The 25,893-nt window shown below is 40.6% G+C and overlaps 1 protein-coding gene across 5 annotated transcripts in view; it reads left to right on the forward strand.

Annotated features, from left to right (window-relative positions):
• DSE (dermatan sulfate epimerase) overlaps positions 1-25,893 on the forward strand; it is a 57,415-nt gene that overhangs the window by 12,972 nt on the left and 18,550 nt on the right. For 4 of the 5 annotated variants that reach the window (XM_059700106.1, XM_059700107.1, XM_059700109.1 and 1 more), the window contains exon 2: positions 14,456-14,924. In XM_059700106.1, the coding sequence (XP_059556089.1) occupies positions 14,509-14,924 (416 nt within the window). In that variant the 5' untranslated portion in view covers positions 14,456-14,508. Of the gene's footprint in view, positions 1-14,455; positions 14,925-25,893 lie in introns of those variants that run through there. The other variant, XM_059700108.1, reaches the window with a different exon arrangement.

The raw sequence follows: 25,893 nt of genomic DNA on the forward strand, positions 1-25,893 counted from the left end.
CTTGTCCCAGCATCAAGAAGGGTTCAGGAATCTGGAGAAGGGGCTGTGTGTAAATGACATAGGAATCCAGAGACTAATAATCCAGAGACGAAATATAATTTTGAAAGGCATTGGGGGTCAGAGGAGCTTAGCTAAAGGAGCTAAGTCTAAGGTCTTAGGTTCTCTCATGGTCCCCAAGACCCCATGCTTTTTATTAACACTATTTGTCCTGAGGCAAGGCAGAGAGATACTTCAAAGGGTATACAGAAACATTGTCAGAATGGGGGAATTAGCCTATGGCTGTTAAGGTGTTTGGCCAGTAGGAGGCAATAACATATAGATTAAGATGCCCTTTAACTGTCTGGCAGCCACAGTCAACTTAATGTATCCTATTCAGGTTTGGGGAAGTGCCTTTAGCCATTCCCAGATGCAGGTGACTATATGTGTGACTCAACCCTGTTGAGTCCCCAAGTCTCATCAACCTTTTGATGAAACTCTTGAAATTATGACATGTTGTAACTGGTCTATGACACCATTTGGCATTGGAGATACAGAGATAAAGATAAGTTCAGGGACATTATACTTGCACTGGTAAATTTCAATCCTCTCTATAAATTTGGATGATATATCACTGCCCCAAAGTATTGGTAATAAAGGAAGAATTGGATGCTTTTGGAAAGAGGCAAAAATCTGAAGTATCAATGGTAAGGATTTTGCTGAGGAGGCAAATGGAGATGAATAAGTGGTTGATACGCTGCTATAAGCTAAAATAGAAGCTGATGCCTTTCAAGTGTAAATTAAGGATTGAGGTAGAATGGGATAGAGGTGCCTAAGTCACTGAGGAAGTTAGAAATACCCCCAAATGATTAGTTACCTGTGAAGATGGAAAAAGGTACAAAGACAAATGGTGATTTTTAAGTGAGGAAAGTACCAGGAGAGTCAATCCTAGAGTCACTCAGAGGACCAGGGTGGCCCCAGGAATTGAAGAGGCTGGCTCCGTCTTGCTTGTGGGTTGGGGAGAATAAAATTCGGTCTCTATGGAAAAGCACAACAGAGGATAAGATGTCACTGAAAGAGTCAAAATTACTTCATCAAATCTTTCATTTGGAAGGATCTTAAATGGCATCTGGTTCCCTCCCCTGCCCCCATTTAACTCAGGAATCACCTGGCAGAAGGCCTTCTGGTCTCTACATTCATTTAGGACAAGACATGAGAAGAAAGTTTAAAAATTTTAGAATTAGTATGAAAGCAGTTTCCTCCAGCATAGATGAAGAGAATTCCATCAGATTTGACCAAAAGAAGTAGCCAGGTGGAATCTGGCTGTCAGCAGAGATGGGGCGAAATGGGTAGGATGGATATATGAGTGAGAGGGGCCTAGATTAGGAGATGCAATGAATGGGGCAAACAATCCCAGGGTAGGATGTTAAACACAGTGAAAGGCAGACAGATTCACCAAGACAAGGGTGTAGACTCCCAGTTAAACATTTGTGACCTTGAACATGCACGTAGACATTAAATATCTGGCCATGTTTCAAGCTCTGAGTTGGGATATGTTTGGTGGGAGCATGTTTTTTGGCCTGTGGACCTGTGGCCAGCAGTTCAGAGTTTATGCTTTTGTTTTTCCCATAGTGCATGGTCTCCAGCATTCTAGTAAAGCATTTTCCTCAGAAATTCTTTCCTGACTAATAACTCTTTATAGACTATGAAAACTCAATACGGTAAAGTTTTTAGCACAAAATAACAGGAATGGTATAGGTACCAAAGAAATAACTCATTAAAGCATCCTTTTTCTTTTGAATTCTGTAGCTAAAAGAAATGTTAGCAGTATAGCACACACACATGAGTAAATTACATAATAGATTATAAGATTAAGAAGGTTATAAGTACTATGAAGAAAAATAACCCAGGAGGGAGTTAGGGAATGGTGGTGTTTGTGCATGGTAAGGGTGTAATTTAAATAAGATGGTCTTGGCTAGCCTCGCTGAGAAAGTGTCATTTGAGCAAATACTTAAACGGGCTGAGGGAGCAAGCCATGTGGATGTCTCGGAGGACAAGCACAACTGGTGCTGAGGAGGGAGGACTCCTCACTGTACAAGAATAGCAAGGAGGCCACACAAGGCAAGAACGGGGGAAGACATGGAGAGTTGTGGGCTGTGAAGGCAGAGAGGTAACAGGGCCAGACCATGTAGAGCCTTGACAGCTATTGTCAGCACCTTGGTTCTTACTCTGAATCAGATGGGAAGCCACCAGAGCATTTTAAACAGAGCAGTGATATAATCTAGATTATAATTGGGCAGGATGGCTCTTTCCCTGATGTTGAGAATGACTAGCGAGAGGAAAGGGTGAAGGCAGAGAGGGTAGTGCGGGTGCTCTTGCAGTAATTCAGGCAAGACATGGTGTGGTGTGGCTTAGGTCGTTCCTGGCTGGATTCTGGATGTATTTTGAGGATGGAGTCAACAGAATGTGCTGATGGTTTGGAAATGGAGACAGAGCAGGGAAGAGAAAGGGGGAGAGTTTGGGGAGCATATGAGGATGATATGCTGGCAGGATTGGTTGCCAGCAACTGAAATGAGGAAGTCTGAGAAGGCAGTGCCTGCATCTTTGGGTCTGTGTGTCATTGTTTTACAAACCAAAACTGTGGTGTTCTGAGTTTTTCTTATGATTCATAAGAGGACGTTTGGGAAGTACTCGGGGATTTTGATACCAAAGAATTATGATCTGTAAGATAAAAAAGTATATACAAAAATGTTTATGTATGTGAAAGGCAGCAAAAAAAGTAAATTTATCATTGGTGGGCATTTGAAGATTAAAATGGAAGAATGCTTGAATATAAGGAAGGAATGAAAAAGAGCTTCCTGTATAGTGCTGAAAGCATCACTCCGTATGTGCTCATCCAGTAAATAAGTTTCCTGTTTTATGTCAAATGTACTATAAATGTAGGTTTAATGCCAGCAAGTTACTTTCCCATGAAATGCTTCTAAGTCTTTTGCCTCATATCTGTGTATTTCATTTTCAGACAATGTCTAAAGCTTTTAAGCAATTTGTAAGTCCAGCATATTCCGCTGTGTATTTTGCTCCAAGAGCAACGTCCTTGGACAGAATCTTTTTTCTGGGTACAAGTCAGAAAATAACAAACATTGGGTGAAGAGAAGGATTTGGTGAAAAATACCACATTTTCTATTCTCATGGGACAAGAGTTAGGGCAAGATTCTCATAATTCTAACAGGAATTGAGATGATTGGACTAAAAATGAAAGTCAGAGTCCCCAACTCCACCTTCGGGCTCAGTGAGTCACTAGAAGGATTCACAAAAAACTGTTGCAATCAGGTTTTATACCACCACAGGGAACAGATGGAAGTCAGCAGAGGGAACGGTGCACAGGGCAGACGAAGGCCGGGAGAAACCAAGCACAGCAACTGCGACAGCATGTGCAGAGCCCCAGCGTGGTGTCCGGGGCTTTTACGGAGTTCAGTGATGTGGACATGCAGCGCCTGCGTGACTGACTTCAGATCCTAGACTCCCACAGCGAAGATAGCAGTTTATCATGAATCATATTTAGTATAAACTGTCTGATCAAACTGGTACCGTATGGCTCAAGGCCTCAGTTATTCAACAACCAAACAAAACAACAAAAAACAACAACAACAAAAATCTCCTATCAAGCAGAATATTACAAGGGCTCTAAGCTCAGCTCCCCTGAGTTAGACCAGGGCCAGTACTGAAGGCGGGCCTGTCTTAGAAATGTGCAGTGTTTGCACAATAGGCCTGCTGTGTTAACCCTTTTCTGTCCAGCATGGTAGGGCCTTGAATATGGATAGTATCAGTGCTTAGAGTCATTACCTACCATCAGGGGTGAACTTACAGGACCTGATCCTGGAGGAGACGATATGAGGACATACCCAAAATATATAGTTTTGGCTAAATTCATAAATGCATGAACCAGAATAGATTGCATATAAGAGATTAAACGTGTTTGGTGGTACTTTGTCTAAAAAAATCTGTAATTGATGTCTTGACTCATCCCACAGAAGTTTGCAACTGTTGGACTAGGAGAACAGAGGAATCTGTGGTATTGCCTGGCATCAGGAAAGAGGTAGAAAAGAGGAAAGGTAGCCTGGAAGCTGACGTTAAGGCAGAGGAATTGGCTCATGTGACTGTGGAGCCTGAGAAGTCCTGGTGTAAGTTCCAGTCGAAAGGCAGGAGAAGACTGATATTCCATCTCAGGGAGGGAGGGTGGGGGGATGGTAAAGGCGAGGGGTGGGGCTGAAGGTGGGGAGGGGGTACACAGAGAGAATGCTCTCCTTGTGGTGTATCAGTAAGTTTGATCTCTGTCTATAAATTTGGTTAATGAAGAAATAGGATTAGATTGGAAGACTTTTCTCCTCCGATGTGTTCAGTACCTTGGAATATGTATCTTGAAAGTTGTCAGTGTGCAGTTGAGCAGGAAGAAGGAGAAACCTCTTGGCATCAGTACTTTGTATTTGTCAAAATATTTGATATTTTTAGTCTCTTGAGAGTCTTCAAGGTTGTGAATGCACAATACACTGTATCTGTTTTTTTGAGCACTTCCTCCTGGTAGCATGGTGCACTTCCTTTGGGTGGAAACGACCTTGGGGTTCTCCTTGAGAATGTGATGATGCTTCTGCAAGCCCTCACTGAACACTTTGCAAATCCGAAGCACCCTTGTATTGCTTTAAGTGTACCTGGTAGTTGAAGATCACAGAAACCCTGTGAGGAAGGTATTATTATTTCACCCCTTCTACAGCGGAGAAAGCAGGGACATAGCTAAGGATGTCGTGTTCCTGGGATTCAAACCCTGCAAGTCTGGCTCCAGCTGGTGCCCTCAACCACTAATCATGTTCTCAGATGAACGATGGTTAACTAGTATTTTGAGGGAACACTTGGCAGAAAGTGGTGTTTTGTAGGTGTCATCTCATTTAATCTCCCAACCAGGCTATAACACAAATGCCATTTTTATCTTCCCTTTAAATGAGGGATGAGGCTTAGATGGTTAGCTTGTTTGAAGCTATTCAGTGGTGAAAAAAGCCATTCTGGCCTCTGTGCCCGTCCTCTGAGCCACCTCACCATCTGCCCTCGTGACTTGATGGCAGGAAGAAAAGTTTTACTTTTGTTTTCATGAGCATTTCATAGTTTAGCTTAACTGTTATTTGAAACTATGATGTTATATTTAGCTATTGGCTTCATTGTCTCTATTCATCTTCTTCTCTGTGCTTTAGTATTTTGTCAGTAATGCCAGAAAAGAGTGTTTTCATGCTTAACGCTCTTGCTGAGAAAGCTATAGGTGGTTTCTCAGACCCTTCCAGAATATCTTTGGTTACTTACTGCGTAGAAAAAATTTGAAAACAAAGATTGTTAATTTTCTTTTGGGGTTAGGCACAGTAAGTTAAATAAATGGCTTTGGACTAAGGGAGACATAACTTTTAACTTCAATGCCAGACAGTAATGCAAATACTGCAGTTAAAAACACCACCACCAAAACCTCAGAAACGCCAGTTTCCTTGATTTTTTTATCCTATAGTTATTTAGGGCAGAGCATAGTTTTTCTTGTTTACTTTGTGTTCTCTGACTAGCACATTTCCTAGATTTAATAGCTGGTAAAGACATAGCTGAATCAATTAATATTTATAAGAAATTCTTACCCCCAACATAGGGAATTGATATTCTAATTCTGAAAATCAGTACATTGGAAAAGTTAATACCTATGCTTCAAATACTACTTTTGAAAAGATTGAGAATACCAAAAATAGTTATACTCAACATTAAATTATTCTGATAAAAATATCAGAATAAAAATTCTGAAAATACTTTAGGATATTGTACTCCAACACCATGTGGAAAATCAATTAAATACCTAATAAGGAAGTACGAATCAGATGCCCAAGTGTTAGACTGCTCAATAAGCTAGAATTTACTTATATCTTAGATAGTCTAACCATTTCATTTTCTCCCAGCCTTTGTAAAGTAAAATTAAGTACTCCAGTAGTTGCATCAGTGACTTTGCAGACTCCCCACCTCTACCCTGCTTTCTCTTTGGCTCCATGAAAATGATTCAGATTTAACTTCCTTTCTACATTTCCTAAGGCAATCACTCTCTCAAAAAATGGATCTTAATGGTTCTTGGTTTTGTAACAATGTGCATCAGGCAAAAGCTCTACTACTCAATGCCTCCAGTTTGATACCCACTACATTACTCCTTCAAGTAGTCGCTGGTGAATGGGAGATGGAACGAACCTTCAGACTTGACACCGGAAACTATGTATGGCCGTTTTATTTTATTTTATTTTATTTTATTTTTTATTTTTTTTTTTTGTGAGGGATATATGTTTTATTTTTTTTTATTTTTTTTTTTTATTGCTTAAAGTATTACAAAGGGTATTACATATGTATCCATTTTACCCCCCCGCCCTAGACAGTCCCCTAGCCTCCCCTATCACCCAGTGTCTTATGTCCATTGGTTATGCTTATATGCATGCATACAAGTCCTTTAGTTGATCTCTTACCCCCCTACCTCCTGCCCCCCAACCCTCCCCGGCCTTCCCGCTGCAGTTTGACAATCTGTTTGAGGCAGCTCTGCCTCTGTATCTATTATTGTTCAAAAGTTTAGAATGGTCTCTATTGTCCATGAATGAGTGAGATCATGTGGTATTTTTCCTTTATTGACTGAGTATGGCCGTTTTAAACTTACTTCAGATTCATCATTATTCTTCTCATAAGAGAAAGTTATACAATTATCATTGTTGATGTAGGAAAGAAGTGAGTTTCAGATGTATTAGGAGACAGTGTGGTACCTGCAGGAAAACTTCCTTGGGCACAATGTAGAAATGTTCTTGGACTGCACAGAGCTGCACTTAAACTTACAAACCTAACCCGCAGTTTCTCAGTGTGGAGTGTGGAGGTGGTGAACACCATCATTATACAGTGTGGTTTTGCTGTGTGGGTTCAGGGTTATAATTACTCCCTCAGTAGTGTGTGTAAATTCTTGGGGGTTCCGTCTGGTATAATTTCATATTGTGGATTTTTGTTTGGAAATGACTTTTTAGGGAGATATAATTCATTTCACCCTTAAGTAAGGAAACAATAAGCCCTCAGTAAAAGGCACTTTCTTTTTGATTAAGAGCCGTTGGTTTTAAAAAATTTTCTTTTTTTGGCTGAGTCCACAGACTTTACACATCAGGGAGTATAATTTTAGGGAATGATTGTATAGTACCCAAACCATATGTTTTCTTAGGATTTGACATATTTAAGAATAATGCTCAATTTATTTCACTACAAAAATTTACCAAGAAAACAAGGTTTATTTTGCTATTTAAAAAAATTACTTTTCAAAAAATTATTCTAAATATACATTTAATAAAATTGAAATAGAAAAGCCAGGAGAACTTTTAAAATGTGTACCTTCTATTAGTTAAAATATGCGGAAACAGGGAGGTTAGTATGTATGAGACGACCATGGCAAGATGTTTCTCAAATACTTGGGAATAGGGTTTCTCTGAGAGTAAAATCCTAAAATAGATCAGAGAAGGAAACGGGCATCTCTGTTAGGATATATAGAGTGCCCAGGCCATCAGAGTTTTCCTAAAACCAGATTGGAGGCTTAAAGAGGGAGGGAACTTGGGTTTCAATGAAAGCAGGAACAGGGAAGGAGGAGTTGTAGATGCTAACTTCTACAGTGTGTACGCATTTTTCAGGGGAGAAGGTTTGATGTCAGGGACGTTCAGCTGTCTGGTCTGTTGGATTGTTTTATGGATATGGGTGGGAGGCATTTGACTGTCCTAATCATGTAACTAATTCCTGGGCCATCCTTTGGGGGTGGCAAACTGGAACAGCTACTCTTGGGTGAGCTTGGTGGGGGTGGTGGCAGGAGCTGTAGGGATGTACATTTGCTCTTCTTTCCTAAATGTCATTACAAGTTAATTTTTAAAATGTTGTTTTTAATGGTATCCCAGATGCTGACAATACAGCTTCCATTCAAACGCAGTTATGGTGGTGATCTTGACTGGTTAAGCTGCCCCAAGCCTAAGGCCCTTCCCACTTCCTTTGTTCTGATTCCTGTTCACCAGGCAATTATCTAATAACTTTACTTCCTGTGCAGTGTTACGACAGTATTTCCCAATCTGCTTGATCATTGTATTTCTCATAAATGAATGCAGACATTCTGGTTCTATTTATCTTGAGGGAGTAGAGTTTCAGTTTTATTAACTGCAGAGCATCTCCTAGACTGATCAGCTGAGGTGTTGATGACAGCGACTGAAACAAGACTAGACCCTGGATTGAAGTTAGCGCAGTGGTCAGCAAAGCATGGCTCGCGAGCCACATGCGGCTCTTTGGCCCCTTGAGTGTGGCTCTTCCACAAAATACCACGTGCGGGCACACACGTACAGTGTGATTGAAACTTCGTGGCCCATGCGCAGAAGTTGGTTTTCGGCCTGGGCGAGTCTATTTTGAAGAAGTGGCATTAGAAGAAGTTGGGGGTGTTGGTCTGGCGACAGGAGACCCGGCGCAGGAGGGCCACGGGATACGCAGCGGGGGAGGTACATTGTTTTGAGGTACGTTTGCTGAGGTCGACCCCTTCCAACCCTCCCATCCACACTCGTCTATCTGAAACAAGTATACAAGACGAGTGTGGATGGGAGAGTTGGAAGGGATCGACCTCAGCGAATGTACCTCAATCAGATTGAGGCCGTTTTTAGCAAAGGCCAGCTTAGGAGTTCCCTAATTAAGTTACTAACAATGTACCTACCTAAAAAATTTGGCTCTCAAAAGAAATTTCAATCGTTGTACTGTTGATATTTGACTCTGTTGACAAATGAGTTTGCCGACCACTGGGTTATCGCATCAATTCTGGCAAGGGCAGCAGGTGTCCCCCAAGTACTCACGTCCCTTCCATAATATAAATTCGTTACTTGGAAACAGCCAGAGATTGTAGTATTTCCCAGCCTCTATTATATCACTTGGCCTTTCTTTTGAAAGAATACAGTAATAAGCCGTCACCTTTTGTACACTGGCCATGGGAAGCAGTCAAACTCAGATACAGCAATAGTTTATTTTGGTGTTACTCTTTTCTTCTGGGGCAAAACCGCCAACAAATACTTGAAAATATTCAAGGGTCATATGCTTTCCTTCCTAGTGAGTGTTGAGCTTACTGTGAATGATGTGTTGAAGAGTCAGGAGTATTGTGTTCAAGTTGTAGCTGCCTCCAAGTGGCATGACCTTGCCCTAGTCTGTTAACATCTCTGATTCTCTTGCTTATAATATTCTTTTTCTTTCAAATAAAATATTTTATGGGTAGGTTAGTACAATTTTACATTTCTAAAACTTCTTCCCTTTTATTAAAAATTACAAATGTTTATTGAACTCTTGCTTCATATCAAGGTCTAGGATAGGTGTACTTAATCTTCCCATTAGGTTGGGATCATTTTATGAATGAGAGGATAGAAACTTTGAGACCAGAAGTCAGTTGACCAAAACTAGTAGACAGCCTGCCCAGTGTTGCTCAGTGGTTGAGGGTCCACCCATGCACCAAGAGGTTGCGGGTTCGACTCCCGGGCAGGGCACATGCCCTGGTTGTAGGATTCCCCTGTGGAGGTCATGCAGGAGGCAGCCAATTGATGAATCTCTCGTTGATGTTTCTATCTATCTCTCCGTCTGTCTTCCTTTTTCTCTAAAAATCAATAAAAACATATTTAAAAACAAAACAAAAGTAGTAGCACAGCTGGGATTATACTCATGTCTGCCCAACTCGACTCGTATTATGTTAGACTTTGGCACATATTATAAAAGGGTTTAGGCGAATATTAGAAAAGGGTTTTTAAGCCATCTTAACTTGGGATATGTTTTACTTTATACAAGGTGATTTCTCTCTTCCATTCTTATGCATTCTATATTTTAAAATTTTTTAAATTATGTTTTAATACTTTCTATATTTTCTAAAGCCAGAGGAATTGAAAGCACTTTTGTACTACTATGCATGTCATTTTTAAACAATCCCAGACCACTTGGAAACCCACTTCATTTTCGAAATTTGATGGACTAATCTAGTTTTCAGTTCTTTTCACTTTCATACTCTTTCTGTGCTTTCCTTGTGTAGGGATGGCAGAAATGTTGTTGAATTGTTAAATATTTGGTTACAGGAAAGGACCTTGGCTTAGGATTTAGGAAATTCGGGTTCTAGTTCTGCCTCTGAGGTTTAAGATACTGAATAACAGCATATAGTAACTCTTAATACTGTTTTGCCACATTAACTTATTGTAAATAAAAGATCAAATATGTGAAAAGCATTTCACAAAAAAATTTCTCTGTGTGTCAGAAATCATAATAGCTACAGTGGACAGTTGGAACCAGAACTAAAGCAAAATAATTTTAGGTTTATTGTTGTTGTGTAAGGACCTGCTTAAGATTTGGACATCTTGTTAAATGCTTGTTATAGCCTTTGGCTTGGCCAAAGCAAAATGCCAAACTAGGATTATTGTGGATAGATGACCAAATTGCTATCTGAATTATTTTGTAGTGACAGGTTAATTCTTAAAGGACTATATTGTATTAATTAATTAGGTCTAAATTAGGGAATGTTTTGCTCTCTGAGCTTTGTAGAGGGAGACAAAAGAATGGGAAAGAAAACTGGATTGGGAAAGCTAGCCTATTGTAGTGGAGGAGAAGAGGAATGACTCTTGGGGGAAATGGGGCCTAATGGAGTCTTTCAGAAACATCCTGAGAACTGAGTTATGGGTAAACTGTATTATTAGAGTCAGCTGCGGAGGTCACCTGTGCTTTTGCCATATTGAAAATGCCATGCTCTTTCTTGAACTGGGCCAAGTGCAACTTAAAGATTTAAGTGAGTTGGCTCTGCTAGTCTGCAACGTAATGAACGAGGTGGAAAATGCCTTGAGAGATCACCCACAGACATCTGAAAGCACAGAATGGTTTGTCCAGGGGAGTGTGTGTGTGTTGTGGTAGGGGGAGTTGGCCATTCTGGTAAACTCATTTGCCTTTAATGGCCATTGTTTCACTCAGCATTCCCAGTACCTCCCAATGTTCAGTCATTAGGGCATCACCTTCAACAAATTTTGCCTTATCCATTTACTTAAAAAACACAACACAACACAGACCACAAACTTTTAATACTTAAACATATCAGAAATAAGAACTTTATATATCTGTTGAAATTTCACGTTTGTTGTGCTATAGTTTTTCCTAATGAAATAAGTAGGTCAAATTAGCATAAGACCAGTCCATCTGTAGTCCACCTAAAATTATCTTGGGGAATGTTCCTTTCATCTAATTTTAGCTCTTCTCTTTACAGAGTGGGTCCACAGGATGCCAAGGTAGAGGTCAAAGGGGGAAACCCAAAGACTGCAAATAAGGGCTTTTTGATGGAATTTTCTAGATCAACTTAAGCTGGTAGATGGGAATTAGGTTTCCCTGTAGGTTATCAGACTAAAGCAAGTTTGAGTTAGACTTTAGTTAGGTTTAATTTTTTTCCTTCCTTTCTTTCTTTCTTTCTTTTTTTTTTTTTTGACAAAAAACACAATACTTTTTAGGCTGTAGAGTTTCTAGATCTTATGTTTCCCTCTGTGGGTTTCCTAGCAGACTTTTTTTCTGAAAAATTCTAAACTTGGGTTGGCTTCAAATAAGAGGAACTAAGGTTTCTTCTTGTTGATTTTAGCGATCATATCTACCCTGCCAGCTCTAAGCCCAGGAGTTAGCTCAGTTCAGCCAGAGTTTATGAGCTGCCTTTTCTGTGTCAGGCACAGTGCTAAGCCCTGTGATGCAGAGAGGAAGCTATGGTCCTGTCTTCTGTGAGGCGCAGCATATAAACAGCCAAACAACTCAACGCAAGACAGCTCCGTGCCAGGTACAGCAGAAATTAGCTCTTTGGGTAGAGCAACGGGGGCCTTAGAAGCTGGGAGAGCACGGGGGCTGGGCACGTGGAGTGTGATATGAGGGGGGCAGCACACAACTTACGCCGCGATGAATGCTGTGGGTTTTTTTCTCCCCAGGCAGTCTTCATCGAAGATCATTCTGCAGAATTTCTGTGGGCTCTGCCTTGGCCCACATGGAATTCCAACAAGAATTAACGTTTTACATGTGCGGCAACGCACAGCCTCGCTGCCCTGACACCCTCACATGAATTTGAAGTAAAAACTAGGGAACCTTCTTCAGTTGGCATATTGAGATGGCATCATTCCCAAAACAACATCTTAATGAGGTTCTGTGCCTCAGAAGCAACTCTCCTTGTTTAAACACTACTCGGGCACAGCCTACCCAAGGGGAAGCAATGTGGCAGAAGTGGCTGGGCTCAGAGTATGAGTCTCAGATTGTGAGGGACTGTCTGGAGCAGCCTTGACTATGTCAATGACCCTGGACCTGGCTAAGGGGATTAGATGCCTAAGGAAAGAAAAAAAGCTTAAAATCAATCAGCCTTAAGCACCTTTAGGGAATGTTTGTAGAGAGTCTGAAATAGGGAATTTCTAGTCTACACATAGCTATTACCCCACCCACCCCATAACCCGTCACCCCCTACTAGAACTTGAGGTACACATTCAAACACCAGTAGCAGACAGATCTTCTGTTCGATGCATGTAGGGGTCAGTTAAAGGAGAAACTTCTCACCCATCCTCACTCTGGGTACCGAAGCCCCCCCAGTGTTCATTGTATTGATGTCTGCATTCAATCTTAGACTTTGGGGGATTTAATATATACAGGCTTTCAAAAAATTTGTTAGCATGATTGTCCTCTGAAAAGAGCAAGAAATAAACCTGGGATTGGGGGGAGGGGGCAGTGGGGACTGAGCATTACTTCAGACCCAGCCACATCTCTGTGTTGCCAGAGAACCACACCTCTTCTTAGACACAACCACAGCCGATTATTTCTTTTGGCCAGGTCTCTGACCTTGAAGGATCCAGACAGCCGCCTTGAAGCTTTGGGTGCTAGACATAATATGGGCAGAGTCCTAGAGTTATTTCTCTTTTATATATTTTATTTAGCATGCCTATACTGATTTTTTTTTTTAACTCACCACAAATTCTCCTCTTGAAGTAAATCTAAAATGCTTTACCAAACCACTGCCATTGATGTCATTACGGTACAGAAAGTCTAAAGCACATTCAGAAATATAAAGAATGCTAAGACTTACGGCAGCATCCACAGGGGATGCCATATTGCCCTTCCCTTGGAGAGTCAGTAAGTTGGGAATCTGGATTGATCTCTGATGTGTGTTAAATCCTTGGTTTCCTTTCTTCTGAATGTGCTGAGACAGTTTTTTCTTGGAAAAATAGTTGATGTTCAGCTGGGGAGGTTGATTTTTCTCCATCAGTTTTCCCCTTTCATAATTGAAAACTACTGCTCATTATTTACATAAAACTGTCTTTTACTGGTCTGCTTTCTATAACCTTTCCCCTCTGAAGAATTTTAAGAATTCCCTGACGTTGCTCTAGGGGATTTAATGTGTGCTTTATCCCAGATGTGAGACATAGACTAGGACTAGGCTGAGGTTCCTTTTTTTTAATGTTCCTACATTTGAAAGACATTCTTTTAACCTGTGAGCAAAGCTGCCACTGGGGGAAAAAAAGGACTTTTAAGAAAATTAAGTAGTTAAAATATGTGAATTTGGATTAAATGTCTGACTTACTGAATGAAACCAAAATCCCATATGCAAAATGGAAAAGTAGACAGTAGTTTCAAATAATAAGGGGAAAATGCCCAGGTGTTATTCTAGCCTTTTGATTCTGGGATCTTGTTTTCTGAATGAAGGTGTGCCAGCTTCCAGTCCCAGCAAGCCCCGGCCAGGTCTTGCCCTCATGCTCGTGCTGTCAGCCCAGGGGTCGCGCGGGCCCAGCAGACGTTTTCCCTGCTTTTGTCTTCTCTGTCCCACCTTCTGCGGACGCAGTGAGGATGTTTAGTTTTACTCACAATAGTTTGTCTGCTTGCATTCTTATAGATGTATTGATCCTAACCCTCAGTCCGGAATATAGAATGTTAGGAAGCAGGAGAGGTCAGGGTGAAGGAGGCTCTGCTAAGCAAGACAGGATTTTCCACTTTTTCCTAATGTCCATTCAGATTCCCAGACGGCATTTCACCACTAGCTTTTGGTGAATGTGGTTTTCATATTAGTGGCTAAAAAATAACCATCAAGCCTAAACTTTTAGCGTGACAAAAATGTGACAGGAATGCCTACTTACTGCAAGTATTATACTGTTTTCCCAAGTCCAAAGTTCTGTTTTCCACAGTGTATACATGTCTGATGTATCGTACCTAATTAATTAAATAGCTGATTAATTGACTTTAAATTATTAGGTTTCAGTAAGTATCTTCCTAGTTCAAATTTCGTTGTTTTAAAAAATATCCAGATTTTCAATCCTTGGACCTTTTCCTAGTGAGTTCACTACCTGCCATATGCTTCTACTTAGCCGTGTTTCCTTGGTTGATATGTCCTTCTTTTCTTGTTTTCCTCCTGCAGTATCTTTCGAAGATGGTTTGGCTGCCTTGGAGGTTTGGAGATCTGATGCCACGATGAGGACTCACACACGGGGGGCTCCCAGTGTGTTTTTCATAGCTTTACTTTGCTCCGTGTCAGCCTACATCACTGACGAGAACCCAGAAGTCATGATCCCCTTCACCAATGCCAACTATGACAGCCACCCGATGCTGTACTTCTCCCGGGCGGAGGTGGCGGAGCTCCAGCTCAGGGCCACCAGCTCCCACGAGCACATCGCCGCCCGGCTCACCGAGGCTGTGCACACCATGCTGTCCAGCCCCTTGGAGTACCTGCCCCCCTGGGATCCCAAGGACTTCAGTGCCCGCTGGAATGAAATTTACGGCAACAACTTGGGTGCCTTGGCGATGTTCTGTGTGCTGTATCCTGAGAACATCGAAGCCCGAGACATGGCCAGAGACTACATGGAGAGGATGGCAGCTCAGCCTAGTTGGTAGATTTTTGTCTTTTTCTTCTTCCTGTATTAACTCTGCAATTTAAAGAAATGAATTTATACTCAGATGAAATCTCAAGAGGCCAGATTTTCACATACTTGTTTGTGTGCGTGCGCGTGTGTGCGTGTGCGTGTTTGTGCGTGTGTGCGTGTGTGTGTGTGTGTGTGTGTGTGTGTGTGAATGAAAGGACTTGTTATTTGTGTTGTCAGTGGCTTATCTAACGTCTATAGTTTCAAAAGGGCTAGTAACTTCCATGTTTAAAGTTAGAGGGAAAATATTTAGATACAACCTAACCAAAGAAAAAGTAATTTGTTGGATTGAGTAAACAGTAACATTTTGATTGTTGAGGATTTGTCTCACCTTGTTTAAAAAGTACACATTACTGTCATCTGGCTGTAGGTTCTGATTGACCCGGCCCCCCCCCACCCCCCAAGTGGTTCAACTTCTATGCAGCAAGAAATTTCAGGCAGCCGAAACCGGTTTGGCTCAGTGGATAGAGCGTCGGCCTGCGGACTGAAGGGTCCCAGGTTCGATTCCGGTCAAGGGCATGTGCCTGGGTTGCGGGCACATCCCCAGTGGGGGATGTGCAGGAGGCGGTTGGTCAATGTTTCTCTCTCATCGATGTTTCTGACTCTCTATCTCTCTCCCTTCCTCTCTGTAAAAAATCAATAAAAATATATTAAAAAAAAATTCTACCTTTCAAACTTTAAAAAAAAAAAAAGAAATTTCAGGCAATTAAAATCTATTTTTATGATAGGAGCTAAAAGTAAATGTGATGGGATTATTTTGTAGTCTGTAAACAAGTTCTTATCCAGTTGCCAGCAAATTAGCCAAACCTATAGGAAAACTAGTGTTGTAGTGTAATTGTGTAAGGAATTCGTATCTACACTAATCAAAGCCTATGTGGTTGTGACACCCTCATGCCATGATGCCCTCATGTCGTAACAATCCATCACCAGGAGGCTGCGTGTGCAGGGGGTACGTATGGGTGGGCGCGGACTTGATGCTGTGTGTGCGGTGTGGAGGCGGGACCCCCCGGCTCTGGCCTACCTCTTTGGGGCAATCCATCAAGGAGCCCCAGATGAGTGGGCGGGGCCTACCTCTTTGGGGTGATTGATTGTGGGGCTCCCACACTGTGGGAGGGCACAGGCCAGGCTGGGGGAACCTCCCTCCCCTCGAGTGCACAAATTTCATGCACCAGCTCTCTAGTTATGTAATAATTTACTTTCAGAAATTCAAGATTTGAGGACAGACTTCCTCTCTCTTTTTGATTAGTTTAACATTATTTGTTTATAATTTGTTTCCAAAAGATATGGATGAGTAGATTAAATTAGAGAATCTATGTAATCTTACTTAAGCGATGTCTTAACACATATGCATAGCTCAGTTACACTAAAAAAAATTACAAACTATATAATATCCTTTTAAAATTACATAAACTGCTACTTGTCATAGGGCTAGAGAGAACTCATTGTTAAGTGCTTAGAAAACTCAGTGAATGTATTTAATGCTGTGATGAATTAGATCTCCCATGAATTACATCTTGCCTTTCACAGGGGTGAGGAATGGTAGTTTGCAAGCTTCCTGAGTTTTGCCAACAGGGCAAAGAAACTTAATTGTTTCTAAATTTCTGCTAGTAAGGTAACAACTGTTGTTTGCTTATAGAGTTTGAAGGATTTTCTAGAATTTCTCAATGAAAAAGATTATGGAAGAGTTGTCATTAAATCCCTAACAGAGCTGATTTTTTAAGACTTCTTAGTTAGATATGTCTAGTCATTTTGAAGCTTTTACAATATTTTAGATAGAAAAGAACCTTTTTTAAAAAAAATTTGTTTCATAGCTGAGCCATGTATGCAGTAGTTTCTGACTTTGGCACTAATTAACTGATCTTATTTTATTGACACCAAGAAAGAATATAAAAGATGTATGAAATTTTATTTGATAGTTGAGTTATAAGATTATATTATTATCACATGTTATAATTACCTGACATTGTGTAATTAGTTAAATCTGGCAAGCATCTTTATTTAGAAAGATAACTTTGTTGTCTTATAAGGGTACTTTTTTTTAAAGCTCTCCTCACCCACCCTTTTTTTATATACATAGTGAAATTTGACAGATTAAGATACTGGTGAAATTGTTCCAGAGATATAGTTACTGTAAAAAGTCATCTATTTGACCTCATAAAAGAGTAGTTGACTATGAAGTATCATTTCCTTAATGGAGATTATTTTAGCACAAATATAAAAACATTAAAAGAATTGAATGACTAGTGCAGTTTTATTTACTATAATATAAACATTCAGGCATATAAATGTCAGCTTGAATGAATGCTGTTAATAGAGAGGATTAGACTCTTATCATAAAAGGAGAATAACTGACTTCATATAAAAATGAAAAGTTTTACATAGTTTCTACAGGCTTAGATTTACTGGTTTTTGGAGATGTGTAGAAATTTACTAGAGGGCTAGTACTTTATTCATGGTAATATTGATAAAAATGGGTATAACCCTATGCCATTATCCAGTAGCGTGTAAACCTGTCTGTGACTTAATAGAACTGAACAATTGACTTCTTTTGCTTGATCTCCTAGAAGATGAAGGTCACAAATTGAGAATTTACTTTTACATCTAGTTTCTAGCTCCAGAAGTGATCCTAGCATAAAAATTTGAGCTACTGGAACATTTTGTCTTGGCAAGTACTGTTACTAGGCTCTGTTTTTTAATCGTTTTGTGGAAATTTTAACTTTCTAAAAGCTGCCACACCTAATCCCTAGACTCTTAAATTCTCATTTAAATTTGTAGTTGAACATAATCACTTTTTAACAATTTAAAACACTGTTAGATGTTTTTCTAGTTCAACTATCTCTTTAAATCAACTAAATCATATGTCCCCATTATGCACAGAGAAGTATATTGTGGGTATGGTCATTGTCTTAGGATAGGTTCACCTATATTTGTTTTTTGGGGGTGAGGGGAGACTAATTCTTATTTACAAAAAATCAACAATCAGTAATTCATATTTTGGAATTTTTATTTATTTTTTATTTTTTTTAAATATATTTTATTGATTTTTCACAGAGAGGAAGGGAGAGAGATAGAGTTAGAAACATCGATGAGAGAGAAACATCGATCAGCCGCCTCCTGCACATCCCCCACCGGGGATGTGCCCGCAACCCAGGCACATGCCCTTGACCGGAATCGAGTCTGGGACCTCTCAGTCCGCAGGCTGACGCTCTATCCACTGAGCCAAACCGGCTTCGGCCATATTTTGGAATTTTTAAGTAAAGCGTTCTACAGGCTTCATCAGACTTACTATATTCGCCATTTTCCTTAAAGAACATTCCTACTGTTTTGAAAACCACTAAATTGTGTTCATTGACTTAATCAACAAACATTTATTCAGCATCTGTTGTATGTCATACCCAGTGCAGGGTGCTGGGGACTCAGAAGGGGTGCAAACATTGGGTATTTGAAAGCTAAGCGAGGCCTATATCCTCTCCTCAGAAATGAGTGTACGGTCATTACGAACTTACCAGGTGCTTCACGCTGCACTCCAGTGCAGTGGAAAAGTGCCAGGTCTGTAGTCACATGGCCTGGATTGGAATCCCAGCTCCCCTTCTTCAGCTGTTTTACTTCAGACTAGTTTACTTACCTTGTTTGAGCCTTAGCGTTCTGATGTATAAAGTAACAGTAACAGTGGTATCTACCTCATAGGGTTCTTAGGATTAAATGAGGTAAAGTACTTAGCACAGTTTCTGTCACACAGTAAATAAGAAAAATGACAACTATGATAATTATTGTTACTGTTATTTACTTAGCACTGGACCCTGTTTGGTTTATAATTTGGTATATGTAGGCTCTAAGGAAACAGTATTTGGTATTAATTTGGAGACTTTACTCATTTTTGTTCAGATTGCTCTCAAAACTAGAACATCTGTGTAATTCATAAAATTTTCCTTTTCGCTTTATTGCATTAAAACTTTCAGCAGTGCTCCCCTGGGCCCTTCATGCATCTAAGAATCTGATGCTAATGCCAGTGAGGAAGGCTTACGGGAAAGGGTCAATGATGTGTCTTTCGTCTGGTATTAGAAGGAACTATATCTGAGTTAAGCATGAATACAGGTGTGTTCATGTGGTTCATGTCATTTGAATATTTTGTAAATAAAGATCTGAAAGACCATATATATAGATTCACTTATTTATGAATCTTGGGCCATTATAAAAGAAAAGCTAAATGGGAAATGTTACCTAATTCTGCTGATGTTGTCATGTGTCCAATGTACTACAGAGTTGAAAGGAAATCTGATAGATTGATGATGATGGTGGTGATTGATACCACAGAGATGAGACTCTGTGTTCTGTGTCGGCCTTTGCAGAGATGCCCACATCCTGTTGCAGAAGATCTCTCCTTTGAACTGTCTTCTGCTAATGCTGAAACGTTCTTCATAACAATAAAAGTAACAGTACTTTAAGCTTGCTCTTAGTTCTAAAAATCAAATTTTAAAAGATATTTTAACCAATATGTATAAAATGGCCAATTATTTTTCACACCACAAATAATATTTTTGATTTTTGAATGAAGCCCCTTCTCCCCCATAGATCTCATCTTCCACATGAGAGTTGGGATTTGGGTTGCAGTTGGCTCTGTGTTAGGTAAAAGCGTGGCCAGAATTCAATATGCAACCACATTAAGTACACTTAATGAGCTGAGATCATAGATCTGGGGCTGGTAACAATACAAAATGCGTTTTATTGCACTTAAAATGAATTCACTTTTTTATATAATGTCACCTAGTTACTAGAACAAGTTCTGTGTTGGGCCAATTGGCACATGGAGGTATTCTCATTTATAAATGGTTGCTTTGTGCATTCAGTTCTGACATAGTTAAGAAAAAGAGCACAACTGATCTCCAAATGACTAAAAATCTTTCATCTTTTTCCCCCACTCAAGAGCTTAAACTTTAAGGTAGGAAAATAATAAAAGAAGTTCTTAGTGGAGATTTAAAGGGATGCCCATAAAGTCAATTTCTAGGATGAGTTTTTGGAGTCAGCACATAGTACTCTACTTTCCTAAAATTTTTAAAATATTTATGTATATTTTTATTTACTTATTTCTACTGTGCCTTTCCCTCAGAAGAAACATTAAGGAAACATAAAATACAAGAATCAAATTTGAAGTAGCTGGGAAAGAAAAGGAGGGATAAAAGGTTAGGGACATCAACTGGACTGGGAGGAGACAGTAGCTGAAATGCTTCTTATATGCCATGGGCCGGCCACAGGTGGACCCTGAGATTTTTAGCAGCAAGGAAAGTAGGCTCAGTTAGTTTTTAGCAAACAGTGTCTGTGGAATTGAAAACAGATCAGTTACTCTGCAGAGATGCTATTCTGGAACCAAGGACCAGATAGCAATTTCCCTTGGGGTTTTCTTGAAGAATCTTCACCCTAGTGCCAGGAGCACCCATACAGCACATATATGATGAGTTGTACAGTGCTGTTCTTTTTACACAAGATTAGGCTGAGGGCAGGACTATGTCTGTTCTGCTCATGTGTGTATCCTCCACATCAAGTCTATATCTGTCTAGTGAACGAATGAATACTGTAGCATCCCTGGATGGAGGATCTCCACAGTCAGGTTCCTGAAAACCAGGGTGGAAGTGGAAGGGACAAACATAAGGTTCAGACACAGGCCACCATTTCCCCCCTAGTCTAGCCTACTCCTTCCGTAGAATTTTGTATATGTAGAAAAATGAAATGCCTGCCTATCTATTCAGGAGCCTCCCTATTCGTTGTGTATCTCATCCTAGTCCTTGATTGAGTTGTGAGCTTGACATTACAGCCCTTGGCAAGTTTCTACAGTGATCTTCTACAGCTGAAAGCAAACAAAGCCTCACTCAAATAGTTATTGGAAAACACTACAAACCCTGAGTCACTAAAGAAAAGTACAGTTAAGTTGACCATATTTTACTTAATAATATGAAGAGATCGATCACCCAGCCAGCGTGGCTCAGTGGTTGAGCGTCAACCTACTATGAACCAGGAGGTCTCGGTTCAATTCCCGGTCAGGGCACATGCCTGGTTGCAGGCTCACTCCCCAGTGTGGGGTGTGCAGGGGGCAGCCAATCAATGATTCTCTCTCATAGTTGATGTTTCTGTCTCTCTCTCCCTCTCCCTTCCTCTCTGGAATCAATAAAAAATATATTAAAAAATAATATGAAGAGATGAAAGCATTTCAGAGAGATTTAAGTGAGGACTGTAGCAGAGAGGATTTGTTGTTCTGGTTGATGGTGTACAGTTATCTTGTGTGCACTTCCAAGCTGCAGGCTTTTGGGGGCTTTTCTGTAAGCATCGTAAACTGTGGGGAGCAGGCCAAGCATAGCGGTCTGGGGAGGCAGAGGTGCACTTGCACCTTGACTCTGTGATTGTATTAACCAGGTGTCCTTCGGCAGGTTCCGTAACTCTTCTGCAAACCTCAGGTTCTTCATCTATAAAATGTGGATGATTCTTCCCACTTAAGATTGTCCCAAGGATTAAATAAAGTAATGTATGTAAGGCTCTGAGCGTTATGTGCCTGGAACACAGTTTTATCAAGTTTACTATCAATATACAGAAATACATACAAACATGCGGCTTTATTCTTGTTAAGTTCTTGCTACACAGTACTGCATTTTACCTACTCGGTCACTCTAGAGTTGTGCTTTTGAAAAGTATTTGTTGTGAATCATTCTTTCTCCCTTTCTTTATGGCATTTTTGCTTACTTATCGTCAGCAAATAAATCACAGAGGAAAGAAATTACTTCACCCTTGCATTGGAGCCAGTCAGCGGCAGGAAATCAGAACTGGTGAGGGAAACAAAGAAAGTTGAACTTTCGGACAGAGAAGTAATTATATTTTTATTCGCAACAGACTGCATATTAAATCCTTACCTGTGACTTGCAAATTTCTGGAGAGTGATCTCTGAGGATGTATTTGCAAAATAAAAGAAAATAATAAAGGAAAGAGAGAGAGAAAAAAGAAAAAAGAAAGAAAAGCCTCTGGCATAGTGAAAGGAACCATCCGGTTTACTCCTGCACATTCCAAAATGAAGATTGCGCCTGTCTCCCTCAGCATGCCCTGCTCGGCTCCCAAGGCAGTTTTCTCTACAACTGTTCTGCAGGCTTTTTACTTTTCTAGTTTGCACGTTAAGGCTGGGAATCTTTTGTCCGGGAGGATGTAGCGGGGCCCTGACATGTGGAGCTACAGCACTGTGAGTGAAAGGTCAGGGTTTCCTCTCGAACTTTACAGTGGTGAGGACTGGGAGGCTTCTCCCAGAGTGCACCGGGAATCCACTGCATTCAAAGAAACAGATCCAGGGGACCCCTGGTAACAGTTGCTGGGCTCTCAGAAAACACAGCCCCCAACTCCCCTGGCTTGTTCTCATTCATGTTTTTCCTTCCTTTTACTCTTTCTCCTTTCCTTTCTGCCTCTCTTTTCCTCTGTTCCTTTCATTCTGTGATCTAAAGGAAGTTATCTCCTTTTACTTTGCTTCAGAACTTTGGAAGCAAAGGTTAAAAACTAGTGACTACAAGGCTTTGAATGATGACCACATTCTTTAACGTGGATAGAAACACATGTTTTAGGAACCTGGCCATTGGGAATTCCCTTCTTTTTTTAAAAATACATTTTATTAATTTCTTACAGAGAGGAAGGGAGAGGGATAGAGAGTTAGAAACATTGAGAGAGAAACATCAATCAGCTGCCTCCTGCACACCCCCTACTGGGGATTTGCCCACAACCAAGGTACATGCCCTTGACCGGAATCGAACCTGGGACCTTTCAGTCCGCAGGCCGACGCTCTATCCACTGAGCCAAACCAGTCAGGGCGGGAATTCCTGCCTTGAACGCCATTTAATAAGCAGGCTGTTGCCAGCATCATTCCAAGTGAAGACGTAGAGCAAGGATGGAGGTCAGGCGACCTGTGGCAGGGGAAGCCTGTGAAGAGTTGCTAAGGGAGAGGTACAGTCAGCTCTGCAGGTTAGCTGAGCATCTCAGGGTGATTGTTCAGCACACAACAGGCAAATTGTGCTCCATCTGTTTCAGGTCAAGTGACGATAAAGCAGTTTAATAATGCTTCTTTCTAACAACTAATTGAAGATGCTGTACAAGAGTGATAATGCACAATTGAAGAGAAATCCAAAGTTAATTTTGCTTATGGGATCTGTTTGCTGTTTGACTCCAAGATGCATTATTTGGTCTGACCTTCAACACATTTCAATGATGAGTGACTCACTCTCTCCTATATCCTGCCCTTTTAAGGTCACTTGTTGCCTTTTATTTTTTTAATATATATTTTTATTGATTTCAGAGAGGAAGGAAAAAGAGAGAAACATCAATGATGAGAGAAAAATCATTGACCAGCTGTCTCCTGCATACCCCCTACTGGGGATCAAGCCCCCAACTGGGCATGTACCCCTGATTGGGAATTGAACTATGACCTCCTGGTTCATAGGTTGATGCTCAACCACTGAGCCACACTGAGTGGGCACCTCCTCCTTTTGGTTGGGTTCTAACTTAGTGCCCTTCACCCCATATATACAGAGAAACGAATGTATCAAGTTCAACATAGTCTTTACAATTAGGCTCTCAAAATTTTCTTATTAAAAATTTGCCAATCATGGTGTTTATTTAAATGTTGTGCATTCCTTGCCCAATATCTTGAGGGAAAATGCTAGTTGGCAAGTACTACATATATATCTGCATTCTATTTCAGTAATGCTTTGTAATCATTTTTTAAAAGTTGGTTTTATCTATGAAGTAAAATAACTATTCAGTTTAACATCACTTAAGAATAGAGTCTTACTAAAAAGTAAAAGTGTAAGGTCTTACTCAGAGAAAGACAAATACCATATGATTTCACTTATATGTGGGATCTAAAGAACAAAATAAAAAACAAACAAAATAGAAACAAACTCATAGATAGAGAACAGACTGATGGTTGCCAGAAGGGTTGGGGGTTGGGAGGCTGGGTGAAAAAGGTGAAGGGATTAAGAAGTACAGATTGTTAGTTACAAAATAGTCATGGGAATGTGAAGTACGACATAGGGAATATAGTCAGTAATATTGTAATACCTGTGTATGGTGCCAGGTAGGTACTAGAAATATCAGGGGATCACTTTGCAAAGGATATGATTGTCTAACCACTGTGTTGTACACCTGAAACTAATATAAAATATTATTGAATGTAAACTGTAATTGAAAAATCAAATAAAAAAAAGAATAGGGCCCTGGCGGGGCAGCCTTCTTAGTTGGTTGGAGTGTCGCCCTGTGCACCAAAGATCGTGGGTTCAGTTCCCCGTCAGGGCACATACCTGGGTTGCGGGTTTGATCCCTGATTGGGGTGCCCACGGGAGGCAACTGATCGGTTTCTTTTTCACATCAATGTTGCTCCTTTCATTTTTCTAAAATCAATAAAAAACATATTCTCGGAGGAGGATTAAAAAAAAGAATAGGGTCTCGCAGACATTAAGTTCTTACCAATGCTGTACAGATCTCTGTGACTACTAGAAAGTGATAATGACCAGAGGATGCCCATGGAGTCTTGTAAAGCTAGGCAGTTCCTTTTACCCTGGTTATCCTCAGAATGGCTTGTACTTCTTCTTCATGTTCTTCTGCCATAGACATGAAGGGAATGTGCGTTAGCCATGCTTAACACAGTTGCTCATCCTTCTTTCCTTTGCCTTTCCAGTGTCCACATGCTGGCATAGGACAGCAGGCGGAGACACAGTCAGGGGCCTGATCACTGCTGATCCCACATAAGCCTGTGGTTTAGAAGCTTTGTGTGTGGAATGGCTTGGAGGTGAGGGATCAGGAAGAAGGGAACGTGGAAGAAGCTTATAATATTAGTCTAGGAAGGAGATGAAAACCACAATTAAAACAGCAGGGTGGTGAGAACATAGGATGAATTTAAGAGACATTTAGAACAGAGAATCTACACAGAAATTGATTGGATATGGCACAGTTTTTTCAAAGTATGGTTCTTTTTATCAGAAACATAGAGGTAGTCTGAAAAAGACAGATTCCTGCCTTAGCTGGTTTGGCTCAGTGGATAGATCAGCCGTGGGCAAACTAGGGCCCACGGGCCGGATCCGGCCCGTTTGAAATGAATAAAACTAAAAAAAAAAAAAGACCGTACCCTTTTATGAAATGATGTTTACTTTGAATTTATATTAGTTCACACAAACACTCCATCCATGCTTTTGTTCCGGCCCTCCGGTCCAGTTTAAGAACCCATTGTGTCCCTCGAGTCAAAAAGTTTGCCCACCCCTGGGATAGATCGTCAGCCTGCGGGCTGAAGGGTCCCAGGTTCGATTCCGGTCAAGGGCACATGCCTGAGTTGTGGGGCTTGATCCCCAGTAGGGGGCATGCAGCTTGATCCCCAGTTGTGGGGCTTGATCCCCAGTAGGGGGCATGCAGAATAGAAACATCATTGATGTTTCTATCTCTCCCTCTCCCTTCCTCTCTGAAATCAATCAATAAATATATATATATATTTTTAAAAAGATTCCTGGGCCCTACCCAGACTCAATGAATGATTTCTTTTAACAAGTTCCTTGTGTAATTCTGAGGTACACTCAAATTTAAGTGGTTAAGGGAAAAGGGGTGTAAAGAATGGTACAGTACTTGGTTTTGTATTGGGTGAATGACCTCACAGTGATGCCCCAGACGAGGTAGGAGAGCAAGTGGGTTTGTGGAAGAGAAAAGGTAATTCACTTCTTTACATACCTTTTTGAGTCACTCTCCACCCGTCTTTATTCTCCCCTTTTTCTCCTCCTCCTTTATTCTGCCCTTCATTCTTGCTACTCTGAATGCATTTTGTTATTGTTGTTTGTGTTCTTACTGAATGTGGGTGAGCTCTTTAAGAAAAAGTATCTTTAGGTGGTTTAAAAAAAAAAAGGTTAACTTGTCTCCATCACTGTAAAACATGCCTCCA

The sequence above is a fragment of the Myotis daubentonii genome, chromosome 6 (assembly GCF_963259705.1).
Source record: "Myotis daubentonii chromosome 6, mMyoDau2.1, whole genome shotgun sequence".
Taxonomy (NCBI): Eukaryota; Metazoa; Chordata; class Mammalia; order Chiroptera; family Vespertilionidae; genus Myotis; species Myotis daubentonii.